At 36.5% G+C, this 26,120-nt stretch overlaps 1 protein-coding gene across 2 annotated transcripts in view; it reads left to right on the plus strand.

Moving 5' to 3' along the window:
- Positions 1-26,120, plus strand: part of LOC135733466 (receptor tyrosine-protein kinase erbB-4) — a 457,412-nt gene that overhangs the window by 271,651 nt on the left and 159,641 nt on the right. For both annotated transcript variants that reach the window (XM_065252090.2, XM_065252091.2), the window contains exon 3: positions 11,668-11,854. In XM_065252090.2, coding sequence (XP_065108162.1) covers positions 11,668-11,854 — 187 coding nt within the window. The remainder of the gene's footprint in view (positions 1-11,667; positions 11,855-26,120) is intronic.

Here is a 26,120-nt window from a genome sequence, read left to right on the forward strand (position 1 = left end):
TCGTACCAAAGCAGCTGAAATAGATGAAATAAGAAAACAGAGAAGGGAAAAGAACAACAAAACATTTATTGTAAAGCTGCTTTGCTAAAATGCAAAATTGTCGAAGTGTTATAGAAATAAATATGAATAAAATTGCATACACACCAACACTGCTTTTTACACTATCAGACAAAATGTACCCCAGCTTTCACTGGGGCAGTCCAAATATTTACCGTTAGGTACAGATATGTATGCATTTGGTATCAATATGTACCTCTAAGGTCCTAATATGAACTCTTTAGGTCCAAGGGTGTACTTTTAAAAGGGTACCACCCTGGTGACAGCTGGGGTACAATTATTGACCATAAATATAAAAACGTACGTTGTATAAAAGTGAAAGCTGCTTTAATTGGTAACACTTAACACAATTAAGTTTTATAAACTTTTTTTTTCTTCTATAAGTGAAAAATGTAAGGTGAAAAAACTGTTAACACCTAAAATATAAAAAAACTTACATTTTTCGCATGATCTATCAAAAAAAGGTCCAGATTCTATTGGGGTAGTTGTGTGTTTGTTTAGTTGATTTCAAATATCAACATTGGCTTTCAGAGATCATGCACCCTTCCTTTAAAGTGAGAAAATCTATGTTAAAAAAATGTGTACAAATGTTTTAGGCATTACCATTTGAAGTATTTTTTTTAAACTTTGAACTCACAACGTAGCTTTAACATAATAACAATATTTTTCTTTGTATTTATTTATTATTTTCGATTCAGTAGATGTGCCACTGAGTAACAGTGCATGAAACTCAGTCGATCGCTCGAACGTGAAATTACATTTGTGAATAAAATACATGCACTTAAAGTTTACAGCATGCTGCTTCACAAGCCCCACCAAAAAGTCTAAAGAATGAGGAACTAATAAATAATTATAATGCTTGGAGAGAATATTTACATAATATTAAGTACTCATTATGAAACCTGCATAGGTCATTTAGAAATGCAGAGGAGAAAAGTTATGCATGTACAGTAGTTTGTAAGTCCATGCAGTGATCCAAGCCCAGAATGTTTTTGGAATATCTCCGCCCATCCTTCCAGCGGGCATAATAAGATCTATATCTATGTAAATGATGGTTAATTAGGATAACAGTATGCAAAGGGCCATGATCTTCGTATGCATTTACATTCCCTTCTAGTTCCCTTTCTCGGTCTCTCTCTCTTTCTCTCTCTCCGTTGTTTCTGAACTGGAACAGGTGGAGTATTAATTATGCATTAAAATATACAGAAGGCCAAAGCCGATCCACTCTACTGCATCCCTGCTCTCACCATTCACCTCATCGCCATCCCTCTTTCCTTCTTCTCATCCCTGTTTGTCTCTCCATTCCACGCTTGTTTGTGGACTGAAGGACTCTATTTCCACACCGAGCACGTCTGGGCGAGTGAAAGGGAGGTTTTGTTTTCGTGGCACACTTCCTCTAACCGAACACACTACTAGCGAGCAAATAAAGAATCTTAGGAAATCTAGTGAATCTGTCTGTTTCTTTCAGTTCTTTTTATTTTTGTTTTGTAAGCTGGCTTTGACTTCCACTAAGTGTAAAGTGGTGTTTTCTCTGTCTGGTTTTCAAGGGAAGACCCGGCGGTAAATTTGCAAACAGTTGAGCGACTTTTGGTTGTAATATTTTAGCACGAATGCTTGCGTGATCAAAACAGATATTCAGATGTGTTGTGAATTTAAGTGCATTTACTTCATTTTAACGAGACGGTTAAGTTGCCTTCAGCTAGCAGCGGTTATCATGGATTCGATCTCAGCGAACACACATGCATTCTTAAAATTAAAGGCACTACAAAAGGTTCTTCACAGTAGTGCCATAGAACAGTAGTTCCCAACCTTCTTCACTTCAAGGCCCTAGTTGCCCACAAGAATATCTGAAGAATATTTGAACTAGTGTTAATTTCGTCAGACGAGACGAGACGAAATATGTTCGTCAACGACCTTTTTTTCCATGACTAAGACGAGACGATGACGAGACTGCACCAATGTCCAAAAACGCTGACTAAATTAACATGCATTTTTGTTGACGAAAAAAGACGAGACTAAAATGTTTTGCATAAAATAAAAACTAAGATAAAATCTCTCTTCATTTTCGTCTACAATCGTCTCTACTACATTTTATGCAATGAGGTCATATTTAAAGGAACAGTATGTAGGATTGTGGCCAAAACTGGTATTGCAATCACAAAACTGGTGGCCAATACACAAAATGACAACATAAACATCAGTTGAGGGCTGCAACTCCACTGTTTAAATGACAATATCTCGGCCAGACCACTGTTGTCAGTGATATAAGTATTTGAAATGAAAATGATTTCTTGATGTCTAGTGACATATCAGGGCCATTTTATGATTAATTGATATAAATTTCTGTACATACTGTTCCTTTAAATGTGAATTCATTCATAAAAAGACTGCGTGCTCTTATTATGAAACTGCGCGTCTGTCATAAATCCAAACGAGCTCGCGCTGCCGCTGCTGAAGTCTCCATGCTAATTGTTCACAATATATCATCCGTTTGCAGTTTTAGTCCACAAACGTATTACATATGAGAAATATTGATATTTCTCTGTTGTTTCCATCGGATTTTGTATCAAATAATCTTCATATGGTTTTTCAACAATTGCACATGCAGCGATTCTACTATGGAAAAGGCATACGCGATCAGGTCAGTAAGAGTCTAATGTGTAAAATGAGCCCACACACATTATGATTAATATTTCACAAACAGCTAAAAAGTTTAGTGTTATGCAGCATTGTGTAGATGTTTTTGTGTCGTATTCTCGTGCACCTGTTGTCTTCAGTAAGACGGCTTGTCTTTCTGATCCACATTCGCTATTTACCAACATTGTTGATGTACCTTATATAATTCAAGTATTCTGAATGTACAGTATATTGTGAGGACAAAAGCTTATTATAACTTACTGATCGCTGTCTGGGTGCTTTCCTATCGCCCATCAATGAATGAATGACGCAATTTACACGCGATAGAGATATGTCACCGCCATTAACAAAGTTGCATTCAACAAAAATCATTCAAAAAGTGTATTTTGTCAGGTGATTATGACATTTAACCAATATTTGAGATGTGTGTAACACTATTTGACTGAAATGGTTATCAGAAATAATCTCAGAAATAATTTATTTAAAAAAAAGACAAAAATGTTTTAATTAAAACTTGACTAAGATATATTAAGTCTTCTTTTGACTAAAATTACACTAAAATGACAAGACGTTTAGTTGACTAAAACTAGACTAAAATGACGGGACTTTTAGTCGACAAAAACTTGACTAAGATACCTTGAGTTGTCTTTTGACTAAAACTAGACTAAAATCATGAGACTTTTAGTCGACTAAAACTTGACTAACAAAAAAGATATGCACAAGACTAAGACTAAGACTAAATTAAAAATAGGTGACAAAATTAACACTAATTTGAACTAGAACTTCCAATGACTAGACAGATGTTACTAAAATGGTCAAAAAATAAGAAACTTCTTGATTTATGCTTGCTTTTTGTCCAATTTTTGAATCTTGAAGCCCCTTTGGAAATCTGCTAAGGCCCCTCTGTGGGCTCCCTGGCTGGGAAACACTGCCATAGAAGAACCAATTTTGGTTCTCTAAAGAACCATTAAATAAAAGGTTTCTAAAAAAAAAATATGTTCAACCTGCCAAAGTGGCTAATGGGTTTGACTGTCTTACCCGCCATAGCGGAAATCTACCCGCATTTGACAGGTTGGCGGGTGTTAATGTCAAGCCCTGTATGTATTATATGCAAAAAATCACCTTAGGCAGGGTCACATATTTTTAAGGTTGCACTGTTAAGTTAAACAATATGAGTCAGTGTGGATAAAAGCATCTGTTAAATGTATAATTTGAATGTAAATGAATAATATCAACTAGCAATATTATGTCTATTGGATTTTAGTTCTTGTCTATTGGATCGTTTATACATGCAGTGCCGTTTCTGTTGATCTGGTTTCAACATGATGCTAAAATCCATCTTTAGAAATCAAATGCACAAAATACTATAATTTGAGTAGTTCAGACGTCCCGGAGAGCTGGGGTCTGTTATATAGAGTCCACATAACAATTTGTAAGGGTTCTTATCAACAATAAGTTGCTCTTTTCCTGTCAGTATCACAAGGGCTTTAAGTGGACCGCTGTCATCTGAGCCTCCAAACCCAGCATCAGGGTCCTTATTTTCCCATATCTTCCCCTCTCTCCACATGCTTCATGGAGGAACATGAAGTGTATTTATAGATTGCCGTTATCAAGACTCCAGGCCTGTATCCTCCAACAGTCATCACAAGGGTCTCTAAATGGCTCCCAGTGCTGGGTATATCTTTAAGTGCTCTATTAGCACACCTGTAAAAGAACCTCTCTTATTGGACTTCTAAAAGCATCTTTGGACTCTGTTTTATGTCAGTCAGTAAATAGCAGACCGGATATGCAGAAGTGTTCAGAGAGAGCAGAACCGATCTCGAATGTAGATGCCAACATGCTTTATGCCAGTACTAAAATGATCCAGCAGAGAAACCAAATTATCAGTTTGGATGCATTTACACAAAAGACAAAGAGGCATGAAATGAAAAATAAAAAGAAACAGAAAGCTTTATTTAATTATTTTAAAGGGCACCTATTGTTCGATTCGGGATTTTACATTTCCTTTGGTGTGTAGGTTTGTATTCGTACATGTTAACGATATGCAAAAGGAACATACCCCAAAGTTAAAATTGACGCAAGTTATCGTCTCCAACGTAAATCTCTTTTCTTGGACTACACAGACATACGCATTGTAGGCAACAGTTTACTTCCTGGGATTGGTGATGTACACAAGAGCGACTTTATCATAATTCCTCTCGCTTCGGCCTCACAGCCTGTAAGTTAACTCCTGTTAGCATTGCATTGTGAGCAACATCTTTCAAACATGGTAAGGAGCATTACATTTCCGGCTGACGTCAAAGATATTCAGGCCAATCACAACATACGGATTAGCTGGCCAATCAGGGACACAGAGCTTTTCAAATGGATGAGTTTTATATAAAATCTGTGCATTTCTGAAAGAGAGGGATATCTGGAGCTACAAAAATGTACGGTATGTGGAAAGTAATGTGTTTTTTTTTAACCATAAACCAGGCAAACACTTTGTTTTAATACCAAATGCACAAATAACGTTGTTTTGTTGAAATGAAATAGGTGCCCTTTAAGACAGAAATTCTGAAATTTGTGCCGCATCCAAAGGTTAAATGGATAAAGTCTTTATTCGCCCTCAAAACTTGAACATGCAATATAAGCTTTCTTCTGTGTAACACAAAAGAAGATGTGAGGAGCTCAGATGCAAAAGCTGCTAAATGGCACCTATTGCATTGTGTATTCTAATGAGGAAAAGTTAATCATCCTGTTTTGGAATGACATGCAGGTGAATAAAAAATAAAATAATATTTTAGTGAACTGTCCCTTTAAGGTTTCTTTTCACTGTTTTGGATAGATCATTTTTGCTGTAAATTGTATTCTTTTTTCCCAAATAAACAAACAAAAACATTTTGTTCATGCAAGGGAACATAAACTTCCAAAACTATGATGAAGTGTTGGGTACATCTCGGTCTTAGCCTTGGCCTGCAATTCATTGGGTGACTGACGGTTGCATATTACACAGAAATATACCAAAATATTGTGGTATCAGCTAGGGGTGGAAGAAAATATTGATACATGTCAGAATTGTGATATTTTGTTATGGAATACTGTATTAATTCTCAAAAATGCAATAGCAATTTTTTAATATATAAAAAATGTGTAGACGGTTTCAGCAGTAACAACATAAACAAGCGTAACTTCTGGTAAACTCCGCTAAGAATCAATAACAACAAAGTCCTTTTAAGAGTAGTTAATTTTCGATAACAAGCTAAATAAACAACAAGTAGATTACCTTAGTAGCTAAAGCGTATAAAAAACGACACTGAGCTAACGTTGCTGTGTGAAAATGTGTACTATAATCAGTGCTCGAATTGAGGGGGAGGTCTGGGGGGATATGGGGCCCCCCATAAGGCATTAGGGACCCCCTATAAGATTATAGTTGGGGGGTCCCTCAGATATTTTTATTTTTGTACAGATAATGCTGACAAACTCAAATAGATGATCAAAGTCTAAAGTAATCAAGCAGGTATTTCTGTGCAAAATAATAACGCGTAGTGTCTATAAAATAATTAATTTCGGTATTTTTCTTGATTTAAATTCACGTTTTAGGAATTGTTTATAAAGTTTAGTTTTTATCATTTACAGCAACAATCACATGTAACAATCACATATGTCATTTGTCGGTTTATCATAAATACATTGACATGCTAAATCTCAAAATTAAATAAGATTTTTGAACTTAGCCTGGACTTCCCAGGCAGGATCACATTTGTTTTTTTTTTAGGTTTCGTTATCAAAAATGCTTTTTTGTTAAGTCTTTGTGTGATGTTCTGAACATTGTGGCTTTAAAATGTTATGATGAATCATTTAACAAATGTTTATCCTGCCTTTTATTTTAACTTAAAAATACCACAGTAGTAAAATACCACATAAATACCACACTACCAACATAAATTGGATGCATTTAGGTTTACTTTTTCTTTAATAATTTCATAATTGTTGTAAGTGGCATCACTACTAACAAAAACAACAACATTTCTGCCCAGTCCACCTAAAAAAATCTGATTTATTCCACAATTGGTACACAAATTCGTGGTCACTTTTAAGTACTATTTAAATCTCATATGGAAACGTCAGCGGTCTTCGGCTCTGCTCCGTCATTCAGCAAATTTGTCATTTTTTGCAGCCATAGATCAAAGTATAGTGTACATTTACTGATGACATCTGCATCTGTGTAGTTCTTTAATAAAAAACAATATTTTTACAAAATGTGATGTCGGAGCATTATTTTTTTATATATTTTTTGGTGTCATCTTGCATGGTGGGGACCCCCATAAGACCTGATTTAATTCGAGCACTGACTATAATCTATACAATGTAAACTAAAAACCGCTGCCAAACCTCCCTTCATGTAGCGGTGATCCATGATCGCCGTCTCCCTTTGCGTTTAGGAAACCAAAACATTTGATGAAGTATTTGTTCCAGAGTTAATTTAAGCCACTAGTCAGACAATTAAACAAACAGAAACCAGAAGTAAAGTACTGACCAGACAACGCATGTGCGTCCCATGAAACCGTCTGTACAATATTCATGGCACTTGTTTCACTTGGAGTTTACATCCCGACCACTCGATGGCATTCTTCTTATCTCTGAACTTAAACAGTGACAGGAACTATTAGCATAGGGGTGCACCACTACAGTAGTTTTTTGCTAATATTTGCATATGGTGGTGTGTTCTCAATGACAGCTTTCCTAAAACGATATCCTATTATATTCCAAAACTATGAAATATCCCTGTATACTGCCTCTCTTTACATATTGCATCGCAAGCCCTGTATTGTGATATGCATCTATTTGTAAAAATTCTTGCTGATACACAGCCCCAGCATCAACTGCTTTAGATAAAGCCAGATTGGAGCAAAGAGCAGTAATGTAGTGTTATAGTGAAGGTGCCGTAAAAACAGAATAAAACCGAATATTCCCATTGATTTGTCTCCGCAGCTCCAGGATGAAGTCAGATTGCATGTATTTTTCTGTTAATGGCAGGTGGTAAGAGCTTCTTATTGACACTATGCCATTAGCTATGAACTGAGCTTGTAATCACAACAAGGTGTTTACCTTTATTTATGTGGCTGATTATTGAACAAACAGAGAGAAGAAAAAAGACCCGAGTTCTTATCCTATTCCTTCTCTCCTCTGCTCCTCTACTCGGGAAAGTATCGATCCACTGGCTTGAAAATAACAAATTAGTTTGAGAAAGAGAAATTAAATGGTGCTGGAAAGTGAACACTGGAAGCCAAATAGGCTGTGTGGAAAATCTCAGCAAAGTAATCCTTTAATTAAATTAGGAGAAGTACAACAAAGATGTTGCTGTTTTTCCTCTTCTGCTTTTCAGGTCTTTTTCTTCTGTCTCTTAGACGGCGGCAGGTTCCAGTGGTTGCTAGGTAACTGGGATGGGTTCAGTTCCCGGTGCCCAGGGGCGAGAGGGTTGTTGGCAGGATGTGGCAGGAGTGCATTGGCTTTGTGTAAGGTGTAAGGACAGCAATAGGAAATAGAGGACCATGCCAATGTCAAAGGTTTGGCCAGAGTTCACGTTTTCATCCAAACCTTTCAGACAGCAGTGGTAGGATCAGAATGTTGGAGTGACTGTAATTGCCCCTTTTACATTTTGCTCAATTTAGGAAACCTTCGATTTGTTTTTATTATTTTCACTTTTTTTTATCATTGTCAAATATATAGTGAAATCGTCAGAAAGTTGTGGAAGCAATAAACTGTTGTTCAGAAGTTTATGGTTACGGGCACAACCTAACGCTTTTTGGTTTTGGCTCAATCATTCAAAAAATATTTGAGTTTGATTTAATTATTTTTTTCACAAGCAACACACACATCTCTGCTACAAATGAACATTTGAAGTTTGTTTCTAGTACTTACCATTCTTAGACAATTACACCAAACGTGACAGAAGTGCAAACGTTACAACTTTCCCCATAGGTGGGGTTAATTGTCATGGGGGGGGGGGGTTGTAACACTTGCAAAAAATTAAGTTTACAGGCAAATATTTCAATACTATTTTGTCTTTACCTGAAGTGGATATTGTTTATATATTTGTCTATAATAGACAGGTATCCACACTGTATTCATTCATCCACCCCTTTTCTAACAATAGTTCAATTATAAATGGATACAAATGTCTAAATATGTGAGAAAAAGCAGCACAATTGTGACTTTTTTTATATGTAACCCAGTCTGTTATAACCATACTACAGTTTCAAAATCAAATTCTGAGATAATGAGCATCAAAGTCTGATTTTAGCCATTCATTTCATTATGATTTGAATCTTTGACGTGACTTTATTCAATTAATATTAAAGATATGAACACAAATAAATTTGACACACGATTTTTGATAAGACAGGCACATTTGTCTTATTGGCAGCCAGCAATCATTCGATTTTAGCCTATTTAAAACAACGGCAAGAATTACGCTAACGCTAGCAGTTTTCATATTGTAAGTGGTGAGGGGTTAGTTGGAACACAGCGTTACAAATTACCCCGCTGGGTCAAAATATTTTCAAGCCCACCAAAAAAATTGCCAAGAGCTGCATACATATTTCAAAATGATGCTATGTTTTAGTCAACAAGACACTGATTAAGATGACATAGCATTGGATTTGGTATCTTACACACCCAACTTAGAAACCAAAAAAAAAACATATGATGAAAAAAAATCAAAAACATTATACATTTCCAATAATTTCCAATAATTTGCGGGAGATCGTTTTTTGGCAGTGTGAAAAAATACCGGAAAAACAAAATGCTCAACCTTGTGCAACAATGTAAACAGTCCATGTTACAACTAACCCCGCGTTACTTTTCCAAATTTTAGAATAATTGTATAAACTCTTTTAAACTATGGAATAACAAAAACTTTATTTTCGGGACTTCTACACAAATGTCCACCTATGCTACACGTGAGAGAAAATACTGTAGTAAACTTTTGTATTAACAATTGTAAACTAGATACTATAGTGTTTTTGAACCTTACCATGGTAAATATTAAGATTAAAAAATACTGTAGTTTACTTTAAGAAAGTCTAATATACTATGGTATACTACTGTAGTTTGCTACCATGCAGTTGCATCATGTCTCGTATACTGTACCTCACTTTTACTCTTACTCTTTACAGCATGTGCATTATGTTCCTTTAACAGCCACGTACTGTACATGGTGACCAATCAGCTCCATAACCCCATTAATACAATGCTCAGGACCCAACAGCGATACCCCACATATCATACACATGCAGGAAGTTCTCCCTGCCATATCTTCACAGTCGGGGCGGCTATTAGATCAGTTCATTAGCCCAGATAAATGACTAAAGCCCTGACTGGTCTTCAAGTGCTGGTACTAAAAAAGGCTTGTGTCTCTGTCCATTAGCCGGACATGGCAAACGATGACAGCTGCAGACCCGGTCCTGTCACTCTGCATGGGGCCCGAGCTAAAGTTCACGCTTAGTGACGGCTGTCAATGGGACGGCTTGCTAATGCCAACACTTCCTCAGGGCTAATTCGGTCCCCACCACCCCCAAACACACACACACACACACACACACACACACAAACACACACACGCACGCACGCACGCACGCACACACACACACACACACACACACACACACAGTGTCATCTATCACAGTGGGACGTGCTCTGTCAAAATGAATGAAACTCTGTCTGCCGTAATGACAGACGCTGTGATGGCACTAGTATGTCACGGTGAGGGTTGGATGGGTCTGTGTCGCCCCCATGATCATTATCTATCTAATAGAGAGAGAGAGAGAGAGAGAGAGAGAGAGAGAGAGAGAGAGAGAGAGAGAGAGATAGAATACCCTTTAGCTCATTGTGTCCTACTCCTGCCCACTCCACTCACTTCAGCCGTGAGCCTGGGATGAGTCTGCATGTAACTGTACATCACAGGTGCTTTGGATTTCAAGTCTGTAATAAAGAAGTCAAAACAGCACAGCCTTAATAGAAGGAACTTATTTTAAGTCAAGAACCGTAAGCAGATAGCTGAGACTAAAGAGACAAATGACTATGTTAAAACCCCACCAAAAGAGTTAAAGGCGGGGTGCATGATTTTTAAAAAACCAAGCCGAGTACCGAAACACACTTGTAGCCAATCAGCAGTAAGGGGCATGTCTACTAACCTATGCCTGGGTTGCATATGTGTGGGGCGGGTCTATCAAAAGAAGGGCATGTTTCTTTAGATGATTTCAAATGTCAACCTTGTCTTTCAGAGATCATGCACCCCGCCTTTAAGACCAAAGTATGGTGCATTTTTTATTTTTGAAACCCTGCATACTAGTACATGTAGGTTGCATATGCGCCTACAGGCTGATGTAATATGTAGCCTAGCGGATGCTTTGCATTTTGTCGCAATGTGCATGCGTTGTTCATCTGTTTAACAGGTACGAGTGAAAAGAACTAGGTTATATGTGCTCAACTGTGCGTGTACATTCGTGTACATGTAAAAAACAGACTATACTCTGGGCTTTACCTGACCAACATTAATGCTAATGTTGTGCTGTCCACTGTGTTGCCAGATATGTTCTTGCTATATAATTGCAAACTATGTATTTCATTTACATTTATACATTTGGCAGATACTTTTATTCAAAGCGGCATAATATAGCGTATTCAAGGTGTACATTTTATTTTCATGATTATGTGTGTTTCCTGGGATTCAAACACACACAACCATTGTGGTGTTAATGCAGTGCTATACCAGACTCTTTAAGCGGCCTGACTCGGGTGGATGTAACAACCTTGGCTCTACCAGCATTGTAAATTTGCTTAAACAATAGAAGATTAGGGAAGTGTTTGGGGAAGTCAATATTTTTGCTACTTGGAAATTATGCAGTTCACTTTAAAATACATTTCTTTCAAGATCTGAGAACATCTCTGGGCTGTATGGTTAACAGCTGTGCTTTGTCCTGTTTGCAGTCCATTCGTGAGGTGACCGGATATGTGCTTGTGGCACTGAATCAGTTTGAATATCTGCCCTTGGAGAATCTGCGCATCGTCCGTGGAACCAGGCTGTATGAAGACCGCTATGCGTTGGCTATCTTTCTCAACTACCGTAGAGACGGCAACTTCGGGCTCCGTCAGCTCGGCCTCAAGAATCTAACAGGTAAGAGAGTTAATTTTTCAAACGGTTGCGTGTTAATTTGTTTTGCTGATCTTTGTTGATGGCATCTCTGTGATTAAAATATATCGCAAAAAATAGTGACTGCACACTCACTTGCAAAATAATTTTATTATAACCAACGTTTCGGCAAATAGCCTTCGTCAAGGTATGAGATACATTTGCCGAAACGTTGGTTATAATAAAATTATTTTGCAAGTGAGTGTGCAGTCACTATTTTTTGCTATATATTTGGATTTATTCTTTTTGACTTGCACCTCGGACGGAGTGCGTTTGTTTCATTTTTTGGGCATCTCTGTGATTATCATGTATTTGTTGAAGGTAAATAAATTACTGTTTGGCTAAGAATGTACAGTATTAGATAAAGGTGCTGCATGCAATTTTTAGTAGGATCTCTTACAGAAATGAAATATAATATACATAACTATATTTTCAGTAGTGAATAAAGACCTAACATACAGTAATGAACTGTTATGTTTTTTTTATTTAAGAATGAGCCATTTATATCTACATACAGTACAGCGTGGTTCCCCTTTGCCATTTTACGCCATCATGTTTTTGCAGTTGCCTTAATGGACTACTTTAAAACCACTACAGAATGTGCTTCGTCACTATATTGTCTCAGACGATGACATGTTTGTACTGTGGCAGCTACAGTACCTTAGCTTCTCTATGCATTTCGAAAGGAAACGGTAAGCAGGGGGCTGAGCCATTGGTTGCAATTCCCAATCTCATGACTGGATGCTACTAAAATCTACATACTGCAACTTAAAATCTCAGACACGCTTAAAGGGATAGTTCACCCAAAAATGAAAATAATGTCATTAATGACTCACCCTCATGTCGTTCCAAACTCATAAGACCTCCGTTCATCTTCAGAGCACAGTTTGAGATGTTTTATATTTAGTACGACAGCTTGTTGAGCCTTCATTGAAAATCTATGTACAGAATACTGTCCATGTCCAGAAAGGTCATAAAAACATCATCAAAGTAGTCCATGTGACACCAGTGGGTCAGTGAGTATGTGTTGAAGCATTGAAAATACATTTTGGTCCAAAAATAACAAAAATCCCGAATTTATTCAGCATTGTCCTCTCTTCCGTGTCTGTTGTGAACTGCATGCACAAGACTAAAGTCACGTGACTGCAGTGACGCGGATGACGTGTTATCTTGAGACATGTTTGCAAAGTTTTTTTTTTCAAACTTACAGCGTGCGTCTCCCTCAGACTGTAAACGAAGCTCAAGCACACACAAAAAAAAAACAGCTGGGGTGCACCAGATAACACGTCAGCCACGTCAATGCAGTCACGTGACTTTTATCTCATGCATACGCTTCACAACAGACACGGAAGAGAAGACAGAGTCGTAATTTTTGGACCTAAATGTATTTTTGATGCTTCAACACATTCTAACTGACCCACTGATGTCACTTGGACTACTTTGATGATGTTTTTATTACCTTTCTGGACATGGACAGTAAACCGTATGTAGATTTTCCTTGAAGGGTCAACAAGCTCTCGGACTTAATCTAAAACATCTAAAACTGTGTTTCCAAAGATCAACGGAGTTCTTACGAGTTTGGAACGACATGAGAGTGAGTCATTAATGACATTTTTTTTTTTTTGAGTAAACTATCCCTTTAAGTTTACTTTTCTTATTTACCTTATAAACCCTTTTGATCTTAAGGCTTACCCTGAATGCTTGAAATTGATTTGGACACAAATATAAAACCTACTTGCATATACAATTCTTTACAAAATAATTTTGTAGTCAGGGCTTTTAGTGAAGCTGATGAATGTTCCTCGATATCTATAACAGGCATAAAAGAACCATTATTTGTCATTATGGATATTATGCTGAACTGATTTCACACGACTTAAATCAAAAAAATGCTTTAGCTGGTGGATTGGAAGGGCAACGTCACTGCCAGACATTGGCAGTGAAATACTCCCAAATATCTACACCTGGAATTGGATCCATAAAACTCTGTGATAGGTTTGGTGGAGAACCACAGAGCTTGACCAGCTTGATGACAGCGCTGCTGTTCAGCTCGCTCACATGAAGTCTTTATTATAGTTTAGATCCATCAGTTTTAGAGAAGAGGTAGAGGTTATATAAACAAATTGATCTTTTGACTTTATGAAAGTCAAAGGAATAGAAGCAGCCTCAATTTACAGACTATATTGTAGTGTCTGCTATCGGACAGTAAAGCTTCTGTTTGTCTAGGCCATTTACTGTATTGTTAACCCACAGTATTGACAATTGGCCATTCCATTGCTTTTCAGCACGAACACTGTCAGAACAAAAGGTACAAAAACGGTACCTTTTCTGTCACTGGGGTGGTACCCTAAGGTTCTGTTTTGTACATTTACAGTTCAGAATATAATACAATATTATACCTTAAGGACCTGTTCTGTACCTTTTATACCCCTAACATTTAACTGGTCAAAAATTGGTCCCATACGCAATAGGTCCTTAGGTTATGATATTGTACACCAAAAGGTACAACATTTCAAATGTGTTGTATACCCATAAAGGTACTACAATTAACATTTGAGGGTACCACCCCAGTGACAAAAAAGCTACAGTTTTGTAACTTGTTTATTTCAAAGAAAACACCAATGTTTTACTATGTTCTTACCTCAACTTTGACAAATCAGTGCATCCCTATCTTTTTTCAATGCGTGCACTTAATATTTGTACAGCACGTCGTGAATGTGTTAGCATTTAGCCTAGCCCCATTCATTCCTTAGGATCCAAACAGGGATAAATTTAGAAGACACCAAACACTTCCAGGTTTTCCCTATTTAAAGACTGTTACATGAGCAGTTACATGAGTAAGTATGGTGGCACACAATAAAACGTGGCGAATAAGAACTATATTGTATGGCGGAAGGGCACTTAGTTTTTCAGCACTTTGACCTCGGCGCAGTAATATTGCGCGAAGTTTGAGCGAGAGGGGGAGTAGTCAGGTCGAAGTGCTGCAAACGAAATGCTCTTCCTCCATACAATATAGTTCTAATTTTTATCTGCTTAAAAAAGCACCACTTTTTATTTTGTGCCACCATACTTACTCGTGTAACTACTCATGTAACAGTCTTTAAATAGGGAAAACATGGAAGTGTTTGGTGGCTTCTAAATTCATCCCTGTTTGGATCCTAAGGAATGAATGGGGCTAGGCTAAATGCTAAGACATTTACAACGCGCTGTACAAAGATTAAGTGTACGTATTGAAAAAAGATAAGTATGTATTTATTTGTCTACATTGAGTTAAGAACATAGTAAAATATTGAAAAACGGTGGTGTTGTCCTTTAATGGTCCAATGAAGTTCTGTTAAAGCTGATAATCCAAAACAATATTTTGAGTCCTGCACACAAAAATTGCCAAAAGTATTGAATAGTTTAAAATGAAGGATTCCCATCATGCTAGTGTTGGTACAAACCTGTACATTATACAGTATAATGTATTAACTGTTGTTCATTTCACTGCAAGGACATATGTGCTGTGTTCACTCTTTAGTATATTTCTGAGATGTACATCAGGAGCTATATTTACAGTGTGTTGAAAAATGAACCCGATCACATAAACCTCTGTGGATTAAAACGTTATAGTAAACAAACATTACAGTATGCACAAATAAGACTCTGTTTAACTTCCAATTTAACAGATGGGTCTTGTATAATTTAAAACAGTACAAATATATGAGGTTTGATGTTTTTATGTTTACTTATATGTCTCCATAATGACTCCCGCTCGGCCAGGACATGTTGAAATGTCTTTTCTCTGACCTTCTTCCAGTACACGAGCAGTGCTATTAGACAGCACTTGTTCTGGTCCTGATGACAGCATTAGTGTACTGTAAGTGCATGGGCCTGACATTTACCATGCACTACCTCACTCTTTACTGCACTGTCTAGAGAAAAGTCCTACAGTCTAAAACAAAGCCATACTTGAAGATTAAGGTACTTTCTCAACCCAAGTGGATTTAGGGTGAACAATGAATAAATGGGGGCATTTTTTGAAATGGGTTATTCTGTTTCTTGGTACTCGTTCAATATTATTTAGTGGTGATCAATCTTTTAGATAAAACATCACAACTGGATTTTTTTTTAGATCTGTCTTTCACAGCTCAGAATGCATTCATTTGGGAAAATTGGAAGATTTGCCCTGGGAAATATCGGACAGAAAATAGACTTCAGTCAGGGTAGATGGCTTATTATTTTGTTTGACTCTGAGGTTTAAAGTACAGTCTGTTCAATGCCATTTTGTTCTCTTAAATATTCCACATATTTCAATCGGACAAAAAACTTCCAAAACATGGGTTGTGAAGATTTGATTTGGAAACTACCAAAGCTATGCTTGTTATTTTATGTTAAAATTATTATCTCTTATCCCAACCCCCCTTTCAAAAATAAAGGCACTACACCTTACAGTCAGTAAAATGGTCAAAATTATTTCTTGCTGACACAGGGGCACTACCCTTTTAAAAAGTACACCTTTGTGCCTAGAGGGTTCATAGTATCTCAAAGGTAAATATAAATGTGTTCATATGTGTGACCCTGTACCACAAAACCAGACATAAGGGTTATTTTTTTAAACTGAGATTTATACATCATCTGAAATCTGAATAAATAAGCTTTTTATTTATGTATGGTTTGCAAAATTTGGCTGAGATACAACTATTTGAAAATCTGGAATATGAGGGTGCAAAAACATTAAATAAAAAAAATGAAATAATGAGAAAATCACCAAAAAGTTGTCCTAAGCAACTCCATCCACTCACAAAAAAGTTTTTATATACAGCAGAGAAAATAAGTATTTGATATATATATATATCAGCATTTTTATCAGTATGGGGATTTCTAAGTGGGGTATATTGACACAAAATTTCCACCAGATATAGCCATTAAGCCAAATTCATTCAAAAAAATCAGAACATTTAAGTATACAAGTTGAGTCATAATAAATAAAGTGAAATGACACAGGGAATAAGTATTAAACACATGAAGATAACAATGTGCAAAATGGCATAGAAAGCCAGGAGATCACCTGAAATCTGTCAGTATTGAGAGAGAAACCCTGCCCCCTATCAGTACTAATTGATATCAGCTGCTTTTGTCCTTATTGATGGCCTATAAAAGCTTCTCATTACCCAGGAAGCACACAGGAAAGACTTCATGATGGGTAAAAGCAAAGAACTCTCTCAAGATCTTCATAATTTTATTATCTAAAAATATTAAAATATAAAATCATGTAGATTTTATATATCAACATTATTATACACATTATAATTATACCCTAATATTTGATAATATTGTACATGATTATTGAGTATGAGCAGTTTTAGGTTTTCTTGCATTTTGCGTTACATTTAGATTCTAAAGTTTTTGGTGAATCACGATTTATTTGTGAAAACATCTATACGCACATCTTACGCACAAATTTTTTGCGTACGCTTACTGAATGAAACCCAATGTATTTTTGACAATATCCCGTGGTTGGCAGGGAAGGTTCCTTTAAAAAAGGAACTACAGTTTAAATTGTTTTTTCCTGTCACTCACATGTATTTTCTATTAGGTTCCTTAAAATGTTCCTGTAGTACAGTGGCAGAGCATTGCATTAGTAATGTAAAAGGTTGTGGGTTTGTTCCCAGGGAACACATAATGCAAGTTGGGTAAAAGCGTCTATCATATACATAAATGTAAATGTATATTGTCATGTAAAGTCTAGCCAGCACAATTTTGTTAACCTAGGCATACAAATTGTTCTGAAGCACTCTCGCTATTATAGGACAATGTTTCTGGTCTAAATAATTTCTTCATTTGCTTTTAAAGAGTGTAGAAGGCATAAGAAATAAAGCAATGGGAGATTCCACATAGCAGACGATTCAGCTAAACGGTTAAATAATTCAAGCCAAATGTATGGATATGTGTTGCACTTATTCATTCCCTCAATCCTAGTGCTCTGTACATTACCAAAATACTACATTGCACTGTCTGCATCATCACTTGAAGCTACTCTAAGCCACTTTCATACTGCATTCTTGGAAGATGACAGCCTTTACGAACATTGAGAGGAACAGGCTTTCTCAAAGGAGCGTGATCTCTCTCTGGCAGTCTTGCATGGCACAGCAGTGGAGTCAAGGAACGTTTGAAATCCCAGCCATGCCCACAGGGAAATAAAAAAAGACAATAGAGAACCTTTGCCATCTCGTTTTACTCACTTTTCCTCATTTGTGTCTAAATCTTTCTACGTTTGCCTCTGTGCATTATTTATCTTCTGCTCAGTTTTACTTCGGTCGTTGTAGATCTGTTATAATTACCTTAGCACCTTCTCTTTTTCTCTCAGTATACAGTAGCAATCACTTGAATCATCTACACTTTTCAATTCCGGTTGTATTTTTTTTACATTCGTTATAATATTCTAATTGGTTGAGAAATGTTTAATTTTTGATAAACGCACGCACACCTGACCTGTCAAATGTCTTAAAAGTACAGAATCAGAGCAATGTCTGTGGCATAAGCGCAATAATTGAATAATTGGCGGTATTACCACCTTGAGTGTGTATTGTTTTCGGATACAATGAGCAATACTTTAACCACATTGTTCAATCAAAATTAATGTTATTTTTAGCATTCACTAATACAGTTTTAAAGGGAACATATCATGTTAATCTGACTTTTCCATGTTTAAGTGCTATAATTGGGTCCCCAGTGCTTGTATCAACCTAGAAAATGTGAAAAGATCAACCCGATAACTTTGTTTGGGTAAGCTATTTTCTGCAAGTATGTGATGAAAAAATAGGTCATTGGAATTTGGCTCCCCTTATGATGTCATAAGGGGATAATAACACCACTTAATTCGCACTATCCAACCACAACACTTTCATTTAGGTCAAAAATCAGCTCATTTACATTTAAAAGGAAAGCCTTTTCATTTTTTGCTCACACCTACAAAGTGGCAATTTTAACATGCTATAATAAATTAACCGTGGGGTATTTTGAGATAAAACTTTACATACCTTTTATGGGGACACCAGAGATTTCTTTGACATCTTACAAAAGTCTTGTGAAATGTCCCCTTTAAAATCAAAAGATGTAACTGTTAAAGGAATAGTCTACCCTTTTGCCATATTAAACTATGTTATTACCTCAACTTAGACAAATTAATACATATCTATCTTTTTTCAATGCGTGCACTGTACAGCGCGTCGTAAATGTGTTAGCATTTAGCCTAGCCCCATTCATTCCTATGGTACCAAACAGGGAAGCCACCAAACACTTCTGTGTTTTCCCTATTTTAAGACTGTTACATGAGGAGTTATACTAGTAAGTATGGTGCCACAAAATAAAACTTTTTTTTGGTACCATAGGAATGAATGGGGCTAGGCTAAATGCTAACACATTCATAATGCGCTGTACAGTGCACGCATTGAAAAAAAAATGGGATGTATTAATTTGTCTAGGTTGAGGTAATAACATAGTTTAATATGACAAAAGAGTAGACTATTCCTTTAACATTAGTTAATGCATAATGAACTAACATGACTTGCAATGGCATTAACTAATATTAACAAAGTTGCATGAACACTGAAAAAACTAGACCAATGTTATCAATTACAACTTTACTGTAAAGTGTTACCAGTATAGCAGTTGCTGGGTCACTTTCCAAAGTTTCTTCCTAACAATGATCTCCTAAATTTTGAACTAAGTAAACATCATGTTACCCTGGGCCAGATCAAAGCTGGAACAAAGCCCAGACACATCTCTCTCCCTCCCTTGCTCTCTCTCTCTCCTCATCTCTCTCTGGATGTGCTGGTCAGACTTATACATTATGACTCTTTTGATCGCCTGTCATATTATCATCTCATACAGCACTTCTCCAGGGATGTGTAAAGTGATCAATGCCATCCACAAGCGATATCGAGGAGAATAAATGGTATTAACTGTGCTGGACCTAATCCCCAAATCTGATCAGACGAGCCTGTCTGCGCTGCTACCAGAACTGAAATCCATGGAGGTAGAAATTGCCCTGGATAAAATCAATTTGTCGCTGGTGTATTCTGCTATTGCTCTATTGATTTTCTGGGAGGCAATGTGTGGGTGACAGTGATATGCATGGTGCCCGGGCATTAGTCGCAGGGCTTCCCCTGTGACTGGGTTTCAGATGTCCTCCCTGCTGGGTTAAGTAAGAGTTATTTATTTAAATATGAACTGGAACAACACTAACTTTGATTTTTGTTTTTTTAAATATATAAGTATACAGTATGCGCCCCTCCTGAGTCACAATGAGCAATTTAAAAAAAATTAGTTATTTTCACATTCTATATTAAAACGCCTTCAAAAGTCGGATCTGATGGTGTAGTCCGACATACTATAACTCGAGTTCAAATCCCGGCTCAAGGTCCTTTGTGGATCTCGTACCCATCTCTCCACCCTGTACTTTCCTGTCCTTTCATTACATTACTATTTGTTAAATAAAGCTAAAAATGGCCAAAAAATTACTTTAAAAACCATCAAAATTATGTATGATGTAAAATTACACAGATGTCTGAAGTTAAAGGAGTTATTACTAGCAAACATACCGGTGCGACCTGTTGTGCCTGCCTATGAATTTCTTTATAAAGCTACCATTTAAATAAATAAACCTTTAAATACTACTGTACACAATGTGTGGCTACTTTAAATATTCTGAATGAATAACCTGACATACATTCATTGCATGTAAATGCCATAATAAAGCTCTTTGTAAGCAAAATGTTTTCATAAATTATTGAAACAGTTATATACATTACAATAGTTAACTATTTATGATTCGATAGAATGTTAAATGCTCTCTCATTTGCAAGTCACTTTGGATAAAAATGTCTGCTTAATGAATGAATCAACGTAAAATTATAAAACATTCAAAAGGGTGTACAGTATTGTATTAAATGTGAATGTTATTTTGTTAATTATAAAGAAAGTGTGCATTCATTAAGTTTGTCAAAGTGTGTTTTATTAAAGCATACATTTTAAGGTGTAGCCATGAATAACTAAATAAGCATTAAACTTCATTATAATAGTGGTGACAATTATGAAAAGATGGATTTCATTTTGCATTATAATGCATTATTTATAGCGGCTTCAAAGAAAGTGTTTGTGTTTGCTTACTGTATGTCAGTCCATACGGAGCTGTCCATTCTTGTTCACATGCTCATAAGGCCTCTGGAGGCAGGCGATTTGTAATAATTATACATCGTCCCACTGATGAGCCAAAGGTTAAACCACGCATCTTTTCATTGACATTTCAAAGTGGCACTAGGTTGTCCATTTCAGAAGAATTAGAGATGTTTTCCATCCCTAGGCAAACATGTATTTATTTATTTATTTGCTTGGCATTCATAGACCTCCTTATTGTTTTTCATTATCTTTATTTATTTATTTATTATTTTTTTGCTTTGTGCACTCAAGCACAAGCGCTTGTGTTTAGATGGTAATTACCTCACAATAATAACAGCCTCCATAAAAACAAATGCAAATGTAAATTTAACACATTTTCTCTATTTATTTCCTGTCTTTTCAGCTAGTTTACAGTTTTCTTTAGTAAGTAAAGTTTTCCGTCTGAACGTACATTTGATCACATTTCAAAACTTAAAATCTCTGTATGAATTTGTCATTGTATTTGTGTGTTTGTTAATTTGTTTGACATCATAGGTACATCATTGTCCACTTTTGATATGACAATAGAAAAATAGTGTATCTGGCTTGTGTTTTCCACCCGGAATTGATTGGATATAGAAAAGTTGGCGTTTCATTTAGAATTGGAAATCGCAGTAGATGGTTAGTGGGGTTGTAAGTTTCGTCGTTACTGACAAAGTTCAACGATTTGGTGTTTCCCGAAACCGTAGTTCAAACGAACATTCGCAAGCTGCATCGCAAACTTGTGTGGTTTGAACCACAGCGCTACACCTGTCGTTGAAAGCGTAGTCCTTTTTATTATAATATGTAGACTTACTTTGATAATGCTTTTAAACAAAATAAGCAAAAAACATGTTGTACAGTCTATATCCATCATTCTACTTAAATTAAAATTGTATTTTACGTCTTTAAGTTTGTAAACAGAATTAACGCGCAACATTTGAAAACTGCGCATGTGCGCAGTCCTACGAGCTTTAAGACCCTGGGGAATCCCTGGGAGGAGTGATGTAAGAGGGAACTTGCGCATTAATTAAATATCTTGGAAATATACAACAGATAACTAAATCACGATAACAAAATCAGACTTTCGATGCAACAATCGATTTGCACAGATTAATTAGTACTTAACCTCCCATGTGACATCATCAACTATGTTGTTAAACCAACATGGTTCGAACGACGAATGTGGGACAAAGTGCTTTCGGGATAAGGTAGTTAGTTTCTCCAACTATGCATCGTACTATGTTGGTTCAGCAGCGAGTTACGTCGTTGTTCGTGAAATGCATCCCATGCAATCAAACTGATGTACTCAGAATGATCAACACAAGAGGACAGATCTACAATTTTAGATTTTGATTAACGTTTATGAGGGCACATGAATATAAAAATATAATAACCCACAATAAGAAAAAAATAAGAATTGTTTTGTTTTTATAGTTGTACAAAATGAGCTTCACTTTTCTGTTGTTCTTGTATTATAAAGTCTTGTTTTTCTAGCAAATTGTCTTGAAAGAGGACTTTGTTTTTGTCCAGGTTTTGTTATGTCTCATGGTTCAGATGGAGAACTGTATGCTAGTCTTTTAAAGGCTCTGCAGGGGTTTGGTATACTGTAGATTGTTCTGTTGGGCCTCAGGCTGTCTCTTACAATAACTTGATCAGAGTTTTCTTTTCTGTGCTTTTCTTGCCCTTTTGTTCACTTTTACAGAGAGGTTTACAGTACTTTGCTCTCAAACAACTTTCTTACACAACACTGCAGCACTTTCTTTGACCTGAGAGAAAAAAGTTACACAGTGTATCATGTGAGCAAAATCACATGATACACACTTAAATGTGCCCTATACTGTAGATTAAGTGTTACATGTGCTGGCATAATATTGCATTTATGTATTTTGTGTACCTTTTAATTTTTAGATTTAGCATTTAGATTTAGGCATGTGATTTTATCAAAAGTGACTTACAAAAGTGAGAAATACAACAAAGCAAGTTATCTTATATAAGTATTTAATTTAATATATATTGTTATTCTCATGACTGAAAAATAAATTAATGGAAATGCAGACATTTAAAATGCATTTAGATGTTGCACATTTTTGTTACAAAAATGTCAACTTATTTGAGATTTGGAAAAAAAAATATTTCTGGTTCAACAATCAACCATTTTTAAAGGTCAGGAACCGTATCTCACCGACTATTTGTTGAGAAACCAAAACAAAGACTTTCTCATTGTTTTCTGAACAGCATGTATAAATGAGAAGCTTTGATGCGAAAGCCATTAAACGCCACCTCCATAATAATATCCGAATGCTTTCAACATGTTTTATTATATTATCATCAAATGGTCTTCAAATACTTTCACTTCAAATCTGCTAAATCCCAGCCTCAGGCCATTAGCAAATACTGGTTTGTTGGCAAAATCCTCTAAACAACGTTCGTTATGTTGAGTCCTGTAAGTGCACAGATAAATTAATTGAATGAACGACTCTGTTCAAAATTGCCGTGGATCACATTCAAACTTGTTTCCCCAGTGCTTGGACCCGAATACAACCTGAATGTGGCAGTCACATGGACCACAGTGCCCTAGGGCTGTAACGATTAATTACGTGTCCCATTAAAAATGTCTTTCTGAAACTGATTCTGAATCGCAAGGCTGCGATTCTGTGTTTCATGCACAGCTTGTGCATGTACTACGGCATTTGGTCAGTAGGAAGTCCTTATCAATCTAAGATCATAATGAGTCGGAGTCGTTTATAACGTGCATTTAAAAAAGCAACACTCGTCAAACACAATCATTCAAAATATTCTCTATTATCATGAAAATACCTGAAACAATTTGAAGAACAGTGATATAAATATTCCTGTAGGCATTTCCTCGAGTAGCGTTTGTAATAGAGGTCTTCTCGGGTCCAAAGAAATGTACCTGACCCGAAATGACCCGAATCACTTTATACCCGAACCCGACGTGCATAAATAATAAAAAATGAAAAAAGACCCGACCCGAGACGAACCCGAGAAAATTAGACCGAGTCCGACCCGAACTAGTGGCATTTTTTTTTTACCCGACCGTGTCCGAGGCGCATGTGAATCTTTTAGACCCAAACCCGATCGGGTCTCGGGTCGGACCTCGGGTTTTCGGATCTAAGTGGACCCATGAAGACCTCTAGTTTGTAATGCTACTTCTTCTGCGGCACAAAGGGAGTTTCTGCATGAGAGCGCCCCCTGGCTTTGGGATGTGCCGGGATTTTACCGTAATTCATTCAAATGAGAAAACGCGCATTTGCACGATTAATCGTTACAGCCCTACAGCGCCCCCTAAGGTATAGTTCAATATCTTTATTTTCACATTCTGACTTTTATCATTTGCAATTTCTAGTTGCATCTTTAGTGATTTTGCAAATGTTAAGTATGTTTTGTTCAAAGAAATTTTTGCCAAAAAAGCTTCCATGCACTTAGATGGTTTTGCAGCGGAAGACATAAAAAGACTTAAAATGACTAAAGTGACATTTGTGAAAATGAGGCATTTCAATAAATGAATAATAACTTTTTCAGTGCAATTAAAGTGAAATTACCGAACATTAGAGCCTGATAAAAGGCTCCTCAAATGCACTACTTTTCTTCATATAATACAGAGGGTTTTGCACATCGGAGCAACTCTGCATCTCTGTATTTTCACTCTTCAAAATGCCTGCACCAGTTCAAGGAGAAAATCTCAATGATCATGCATTAACCTCGATGAGTCCTGCTCAACGTTTCATGAAAGCGTTCTGGAACAGCACACAGAAGATGAAAGCCAAAAACGAGAAAAGAGAGATCAGAACGTGACTCAGACACATGTCTGTCTCTATCTCTCTATATTTCTCGGTTAGCCGCAGTCTGTGTAAAGGGATCCAAGAGGAGAAAAAGAAAATTACTTTTGTTGGTGCTTGCACAACACTCATTTCCATCTTTCGCGCGAAGGCTTCCAGACCCCGGGTCACTTCCAATTGTGTGTCTAATTGATTACTTCCCATGCAATTACGTTTGTGTCATACTCGATTTTTCACTGTTTGAGGCGCAGGGGAGCGATCCTCCTTCTGAAGGACAACAGTTGCACTGCAGCAAATCTGGATTGTGCCTGTATTATTAATCTTTTGGCGCAGCTGTATTGCAGTAATAACCAGAGACATAAACCACAAACGCAAGGTTACGGAGGTAGAAACGATGGTGTCGTTGACAGAAGGTTTTCTCTAGATGCTCAAAGGAGCTGCGTCGAGGAAAATAGCATTTTTTATTAAAGGTGAAGTGATTTCTGTGTCACTAGCGTGTCACCAAACATAATTGAAAAATATTTTAGGTTTCTGAACACCTCTATCCAGCTACTGGTTGGAAAAAGAGTCCCGCCCCGAACTCACACCATTGGTTGAATGTCACGTCAGTGTTAGGCTGGTTGGGATGTAAAAATAATCAGAGATAGTGAATTTTATAGTGCCGTATTTCTTTGGAAAATTAACCTGTTATTGTCTTGCTCTCCAGTCTAAAGTCTTATAGTCTAATTATGATTTCAATCATTGATATCAATTTTTGACAATCCGTTTTATAGATATTAATGATATAATTTCATAAGGTTATAATTTTTACAGTTTGTAGGATGGTGTAGAAAACAGTAAATCATAAAAAGTACTAGCTTTTCACAGACTGGGTCAAATATATGCATGTTACTAATGTAAAAAAATTGTACAGTTCTGCTTCTAAAGGCCATAGATTTATTTGCAACAACAAATGCGTGTGAATTAGGCCTTGGGAAAAAAGAGCGTTGCATTGCTCCTACTTAAATATTCTTTGTGCTTTTCATTTCTTAATTTTGCTGACTGTTTTCAAGCTCATTAATTAAAGCTTTTGGGAATTATGTAAGCTGTGTGAAAAGAATGTAATGAAATATTGATGTCCAACCACAGAGACTTTCAACATTTGAATCATTAAAGAAATTTGACCTTCCGGCCCTCATAAAGAAAAGAAAACGCAAGATATGATGGTAATTAAACCACTTAAAAACACTGAAGCATGACAAGTATGTAGGATAGAAATGAAATATTTT

The sequence above is a fragment of the Paramisgurnus dabryanus genome, chromosome 15, assembly GCF_030506205.2.
Source record: "Paramisgurnus dabryanus chromosome 15, PD_genome_1.1, whole genome shotgun sequence".
In the NCBI taxonomy this organism is placed as follows: Eukaryota; Metazoa; Chordata; class Actinopteri; order Cypriniformes; family Cobitidae; genus Paramisgurnus; species Paramisgurnus dabryanus.